This window comes from Centropristis striata, chromosome 22, assembly GCF_030273125.1.
Source record: "Centropristis striata isolate RG_2023a ecotype Rhode Island chromosome 22, C.striata_1.0, whole genome shotgun sequence".
In the NCBI taxonomy this organism is placed as follows: domain Eukaryota; kingdom Metazoa; phylum Chordata; class Actinopteri; order Perciformes; family Serranidae; genus Centropristis; species Centropristis striata.
Window position 1 is genome coordinate 25,363,371 of NC_081538.1, and position 7,016 is coordinate 25,370,386.

A 7,016-nucleotide genomic window follows, 5' to 3' on the forward strand; every position below is an offset into this window, starting at 1 on the left:
TGATTTTATTATCAGTAATAGTTTACAGTAACATCAAGGCTTTTATCATTTATAATCTTTCACCAATTGAGTTTGCGTACATTTTCTGTTTAGTGGAATATGCAGTGATGTTTGAAAAACACACAAATTAAGTTAAAGATTCTGAGAGTAGAAAGATAAGAGAAAATACATTTTTTTATTTTTAGATTTTATTTTTTTCCATTTATTTTTTGGGGATTTCAACCAAACTGCCCAGTCTATAAACAGTCAAAGTAAACAGAAAACAACAACGCATACATCTGTAGATAATTTTCTTTAATGGGCGTATGAAAAGATTTATATTGTAGCAGAGAACAAATGACAATCCGACATTTTTTTGCACAAGTCTTCGCTCCTTAAAACTTGTCTCAACATGAAGCTGCTGTTCCATAAGAACAAACATTTTCCTGCAGTGAATTACTTTACAATAACAGACTCTGTGAATCCTGTAATCCACCGAACAGGACGAGATTCAAGAGCAGAAACTCACAAATGTATCATGTATTCAAAATAATACATGAAATGATATTGTGTTTCTGCGTCAAAAGTCTTTAAAGGCAAAGCAAAGGTCCTTTTGGTTGGTGTCCGGTTCACCAGGCGATCCCCTTCTTCTTCTTGCCCTGGCCAGTTTTCTGTTTCATCCGTTTTCCTTTCAGCTTCTTGGCCTGCCGCTGGTTCATCCACGCCGGGTACTGACCGTTCTCATCCAGCTGAGTCTTCTTGCTGCGCTTGCTGTCCATGTCCATCCTCCCGTCTGTCACACACAACACACAGACGACATTAAACAGACGTAAATATAATAATATGACTAACAAGCTGTTATATTAAAGACGTAGTAGAACTGAAATCTAGTAGTAGCTACTACGACTGTTGGTTTGGGAAAATCTGCTGTTATGCAATTTGTGATTTTTTTTTAGACAAACTAGACGTATTCAGGAGAATCAGGTTGTAGCTTGCAGTCTATTGTGTTCTATTGTGTTGTGTTGTCTCTCACTCACCGTCCCCCGTCTCCCCCGTCTCCCCCATCTCTACGTCCGTCTGCTTCTTGATCTTGTCGGCCGGCACCACGGTGGCGATCTCCTGCATGTCGCTCATGGCAGCTTCTCCTTTCTTGTCCAGACTCAGAGCTTGTTTCAGACGCGCCAGCTCCTTGGGAGCGTTTTTCTTCCTCTTCTCTGCTCGCATCTTCCTCTTCCACTTGCTTCGGAGACTTTTTGCCATTTTAAGGAATGATCTGGAAATGACAACAACACAGGAGTAAAAACCAACTCGTGTTCACATTGTTGTCCAATAGTTGTTGTTATTTTCAGACAGTCAGACAGTAAGCAGCCCTGTAGGTATGGAAGAGGATTGGTGCCAGGTAGGAGAAAACAATGAGGATTTTTTTTTTCATGATGCAGTTTGAGAATAAAGTTGAAATGTTGAGAATACATTTTAAATACAATTTTGAGAAAAAAGGCGAAACTTTGTTTGGTAAAGTTGTAAAAATATTAAAGAATGCATTGTTCCTGTGTCAATAAGTCTTCAGAGGAACATTGTTTTAGAGAAACGGACAGTTAGTAGATGTCATAAAATGAGCAATAACCACAATATTTAAGGGCTTAGTAGAATTTAAATCCCCGACACATAAATGAGATAATCTTGATACTAGCTGCTACAACTATGGTTTTGGGAAAATCTGCTTTTATGCAATTTATGTGATTTTTTTAGACATATATTAGACGTGTTGAGTCTACTTTACCCACCTCAAAAAGTTGACTTTTTTCTCGCCATTGTATTTCAAATGTATTCTCTAAGTGCATAATGATTTTTTCCCCCTCCTAGTTTTCTAAAAATCCTCACGCTTCCATTATTCTTAAATTTAAAAAGACACAAAGTTTCTATGGGATGCTTTTGATGGCAAAACAGAGATCACACATTCACTGAAGGCTCAGCGCTCAACAAGTAGTATTGTGGAAAAACTACAAGACAGTTTTCTTTAAACTCAATTCTACATCCCCACGTTGTTTTTGATTAATTAATTTTTTTTTTTAATTGGGTCAATTTGACCCGCAACATAACAAGAGGGTTAAGGAAGAATGGAATAGGGTATTGTAGCTCACATAATGTTTATGGTATAAATAATGACAGATTATATTTAAAGTGAGAATGTTCAGGCCCCTAAATAATCTGTAAAAACTGCCCTTTAATAACCTTTAAAGATTAGTCATGCTCACTTTTTCAATGGCTTATCGTGATTATAGCATATACATAATGTACATTAACATTAAAAATCGTGTTAGTTACATTACATGACTAGATATTAGCAGCTACGACTGTAAACGTTTCAGCAAGCTGCGTAAACAGTGTGTTAGCATGTTAGCTCTCCGACGCTAAATCAGCAAAAAAAACACATTTTAAAGCCAACGTGAGCTAATTACACATGCTAATTGAATTATGTGGATGTGATCATTGTTCCAAATACAAACAGTAAGCGGTGACTCACAGTGAACTTGTTTAGATGGTTAAATGTCCTTAAATATCCAGGCGGAACACACACTCCGCTCCGCACACGTGTTTACAAGTTAGAGAAGAAAAAAACGATGACGCGTTTTGAAGAAACTGCAACGTGATTGGCTGCTTCTGTCAACCTGAAGACCGCAGCGTCTGATTGGCTACTGATCGCAAACTAGGAAGTCTGAGGGAGCATGGATTGTAAACAAGATGTAGGGGAGAGAATAATGCACAAATCAAACCTGCAGACAGGTTTATTTGGCCTCCAGGTTTAAACTAAGCTGCGATAAGTAAACCCGCATCTTTTAGTGTTGTAAATAGTTTTGTTTATTTGGTGTTATTTAGACAGTAAGTGATGAGCGGCTGCTCGGCCAGTCTGCCTGCTGCTCGCAGCGTTTGCAGCCCGCAGTCCGCTTCTTCTCTCGCTCAGGTACTCAGCATGTTGGACTCCGCTGCAGAGCAGATGATGGTCCACAGAGACTTCCAGGCAGCGTTTGACACCTGCGAGAGAGGACTGGAGAGCCTCGACAACATGGAGCCAGAGGACAACAGGTGGGAGGCTAAACATCCACCTTTATCAGTTTAATGCAGCCTGGATGGTAGTTGGTTAGTTGGTTAGGTAGGTAGTTAATTAGGTAGTTAGGTAGGTAATTAGGTTATTTGTTAGGTAGGTAGGTTATTTGTTAGGTAGGTAGGTAGTTAGGTAGGTAATTAGGTTATTTGTTAGGTAGGTAGGTAATTAGGTAATTAGGTAGGTAGGTTATTTATTAGTTAGGTAGGTAGGTATGTAGGTCATTAGGTTGGTAATTAGGTTGGTAGGTAGTTTATCCTGACGGAAATTCAAGCATCCAGCTCTGCATTCAAACAAATGTTGAACATTCACTGTACATTCTTTAAAATTAAACTTTACCTATAATTAATTAACCTATGATAAATCTGAATTTAAATTAAAACTTTGGTAAAATACTAAACATTTGCAGAGAAATTGGACTTTACGGGGAAATTAAACATTTACAAATTAAAATAATGTGCAGATACATTTTACATTTGCAAAGAAGACCTGGAAAATTGTGCAAAACAGCATGAAATTGTCCATTGTCTTTTGTCCTCCCTGTCCTGACTGAGAGCTGTTGGTAAAGTGTGATGGCCAGGGGGACGAAACAGTAGGACTTTCCACCTTGTATGACTTTAATGCAACCTGGATAATAAGATGAGATACAATTTCCTTTATTAGACCCATATATTATTATGTCACTGAGTTTTTGTGTGTGTTTTTCCTCCTCAGATGTGGAGAGTTTAAGGCCGGCTTCTGCATCTTGGGTATTCAGGCGCTGGCTGAGCTGAATCAGTGGGACGGTGTCCTCTCCTGGGTCCTCCAGCAGTACGAGCAGCAGGAGAGAGTCCCGGCTAAAATAATGCAGATGTGGTGAGTATCACCCTCAACTCTGCTCTGGGAAAATGACTATATATTGATACTTGGCGGCCATGAATTGATATAATATTGCCATGCAAAATATCACGATAATATGCTGTATCAATTTTTTTCCTCCACCTCCAACACATAGCAACTTCATATTCTTTCCTTGGTCTGACAAGTTACAAGCAGAGGGATTAATTAATATAGTATAATATATAACAAGAAGAGCAGCAAATAGTCACATTTTAAAAATCTGAAATTAGAGATCTGGTTATTTTCTGCTTGATAAATGACTGAAACAAAGGTTATCTTTCAGCCAATTACATAATCAATTCACCAATTGATCTTTCCAGCTCTAAAGTACACACTAAATTATTTTTTTTGCTCATTTTGGCAGCATACTTCTCTACTCCAAGGTGGGTGAGCCGGCTGTGGTGCAGGAGGCAGCCAGAGTTTGGTTAAACTGCCCGTCCAACAGCAGATCGCCGGGGTTCAGGACGGTGGCCGAGCTCTACCTGCTGCACGTCCTGGTGCCTCTGGGACACAGAGACGAGGCTCTGGAGCTGATCCACGGGGAGGTCGGGAGCGCCGCGTTCACAGAAGACCAGAGGCAGACGGCGCTGGATGTTTTAGAAGAAAAAGAGAGTCAAGAAACACCTCTAAATCCTGCAGACTCTGAGATCTCTGCACATCCTGTCTCAGCTCGAGGTCTTGCATTTTTATTACATGTATTATACTGAGTCCTATACCGGTAAGAACAATTAATCACAGATTTTGTGATTGTTTTACAGGGTCTGTAGTTCGTAAACTGGAAGCCATGCTCAGGTTTTTCTACAGAAAGGTGTTGATGAGCAGTTCAGGCTGCTTCACTCTGCGGCGAGTCTTCCTGGCCGCCGTTCTTCTCTACATGCTTTTTTTCCGGCTGGATCCAGGTTGGATTAAACGCTCTTTATAGCTCAGTTTCATCACAATGTTTTGCTGTAGTATAAACCTTAATAAGTGCATTTCTTCCTGCTCTTTCCCTGCAGCTCTTCCGTCTGCATTCATGTGGATTTCCAAACTTCTCCAGCTGCTCAGACAGATGTGGAGCGACATGTTTGCACCGTACTATCAAGCTTTAACCCAGAGAACGTGAAAGACTGACGATCACAATACACTAGAGCGCAAAAGTTTGGGGTCACCCATGAAAATAAACTGTTTTATTCATGAAATGAGTTACAAAATGAACCATAAATATAGTAAAGACATTGACAAGGGTAGAAATAATAATTTTGACCTGAACAAATCTCCAACTTTACCTCTAGATACTCAACCAGCCTGAGGAAGGATCATTTTATTGCTTCTCAAATCAGCACAAATCAGTTTTCAGCTGTGCTAACATAATGCTCAGGTGGTTTAATGATCAATGAGCCTTTCAACACTATAAACGTGGATTAACACAATGTACCACTGGAACAATGTATAACAGACATTTCATAAGAAAAATCAGCTTGTTTCCAGCTTTTACAATCATTTACCACATTAACAATGTCTACACTGTATGTCTGTTATTTTCATTTGAAAAAATTTTGATTTTCTTTCAAGAATAAGGGCATTTGTAATTGACCCAAAACTTTTGAGTGTATGCTTCATCCATCATTTTGATTATTTTTTACTTTGTTGTGATGATAAGAGAATAAGTTTTATTTTCTCTGGCAGATGTGCACTATGCAAATTATTTTAGGTGATGCCTGGCGAGGAAAATGCCGATTAAATAGCTATTAAAATCCTTTTTACAGCAGTCCTGGCTAAGCTAAGATACTAGCAGCAAATACACAGATTTACAAAACATAAAACTGGTAATAAAATAATAAAATCATAAGGAAAAAAGAATGATGGTAGAATTCAATGGGAATACAGTTATGATCACAAGGATAATGTAAACTATGATAATTCAAACATTAGATTTTTTGTTTTGATAATTTTGTTTCTCACGTATGAATGTAATGTAGATTGAGACTATTGTAATATATAACTGTAAAAGGGTAAAAGGTGCTGTTGACTCTGATATTGAACTATTAGTTATCTGACATTTAAACCAGCTTGTGTGTGACGTATACACAGGAATGTGGACATCTATAGGTGTATTGACTGCTGTGCTTGTGTGTTTAATTCAGCCTGCATTTCAAGATAGTACATAAATATGGAAAAAATAGAAATATCAGTATCATTATGGTGATAAATAAAAATATATGTTTACAATTGCAAGTTCAGACGGCAAATTTCAACTTATCTATACATATTATGAACCTAACAGATTTGGGTTTTTTCTTTTTTAAGTAATCAGATTTTCAAAATAAATTGTAAATCAATATTATGTGTCATATTATTGATTTCTTCGGTAAGTAACCTGTAATAGTAACCCTGCTGTACGTTATCACGTGATAAAGACATGAGCGACATATTCCTTATTTCATTATAATAGTGTTTTTACTGCAAGATGATGAAAAAAACAGCGTAATAACCTTGAGACACATTGAAACGACACAAAAAAAGCCGAAAAAGATGCAACATAAACAAGAAAGACACTAAATCTCTTCTTAAAGACACAAAAAAAAAAACAGAAAAGGTGCACAATGACTACTAAGAGATGCAAAACAACCAGAAAAAGATACAAAATGACCAAGTAACACAAAAAATTACTACAAACAGTCCAAGAAGGAAAATAAATGTGCATTAAGAGATTCGAAACGACCAGAAAAGACGCAATATGGCTACAATACGACAAAATGAAGACAAATAGACACAAAACAACCAATAAAAGAAGCAACATAATCAAGAAAGACACAAAATTACCAAAAAGCCAATAAGATGACCACTAAGAGATGCAAAACAACCAGTGAAAGACACAATATGGTTACAAAAATAATAACAATAGGACACAAAATGAAGGCAAAAAGACATGAACAACCAAAAAAGACCAAGAAGGACATGAAATGTCCACAAAGAGATGCAAAACAATCTATCTATATAGCCTGGCTAACACCAGACCAAATCTCATTGGAGATTAGGTCTGGACACCTACAATGTATTTCTCCGTAGAGGAGGT

At 37.6% G+C, this 7,016-nt stretch overlaps 2 protein-coding genes across 2 annotated transcripts; one reads left to right on the forward strand and one right to left on the reverse strand.

The window, feature by feature from the left end:
• Nucleotides 1–277: 277 nt before the first annotated feature.
• On the reverse strand, nt 278–2,636 carry llph (LLP homolog, long-term synaptic facilitation factor). Its single transcript, XM_059326056.1, has 3 exons — nt 2,504–2,636; nt 1,017–1,252; nt 278–772 (listed from the first exon to the last, which is right to left on the reverse strand). The coding sequence occupies exons 2-3, from the start codon at nt 1,237–1,239 to the stop codon at nt 609–611; spliced, it is 387 nt and encodes a 128-aa protein (XP_059182039.1). The 5' UTR covers nt 1,240–1,252; nt 2,504–2,636; the 3' UTR covers nt 278–608.
• Nucleotides 2,637–2,694: 58 nt separating this feature from the next.
• On the forward strand, nt 2,695–6,281 carry pex26 (peroxisomal biogenesis factor 26). The gene is made up of 5 exons (XM_059326055.1): nt 2,695–3,063; nt 3,797–3,937; nt 4,326–4,636; nt 4,720–4,860; nt 4,957–6,281. The coding sequence occupies exons 1-5, from the start codon at nt 2,867–2,869 to the stop codon at nt 5,061–5,063; spliced, it is 897 nt and encodes a 298-aa protein (XP_059182038.1). The 5' UTR covers nt 2,695–2,866; the 3' UTR covers nt 5,064–6,281.
• Nucleotides 6,282–7,016: the final 735 nt, after the last annotated feature.

Coding starts and splice junctions, on each gene's coding strand:
- llph (XM_059326056.1), bottom strand. CDS start 1,239: ATGGCAAAAAGTCTCCGAAGCAAGTGGAAGAGGAAGATGCGAGCAGAG. Junction 773..1,016: donor GACGGGGGAGACGGGGGACG/GTGAGTGAGAGA, acceptor TGTGTGTGACAG/ACGGGAGGATGGACATGGAC.
- pex26 (XM_059326055.1), top strand. CDS start 2,867: ATGAGCGGCTGCTCGGCCAGTCTGCCTGCTGCTCGCAGCGTTTGCAGC. Junction 3,064..3,796: donor ATGGAGCCAGAGGACAACAG/GTGGGAGGCTAA, acceptor TTTCCTCCTCAG/ATGTGGAGAGTTTAAGGCCG. Junction 3,938..4,325: donor GCTAAAATAATGCAGATGTG/GTGAGTATCACC, acceptor TCATTTTGGCAG/CATACTTCTCTACTCCAAGG.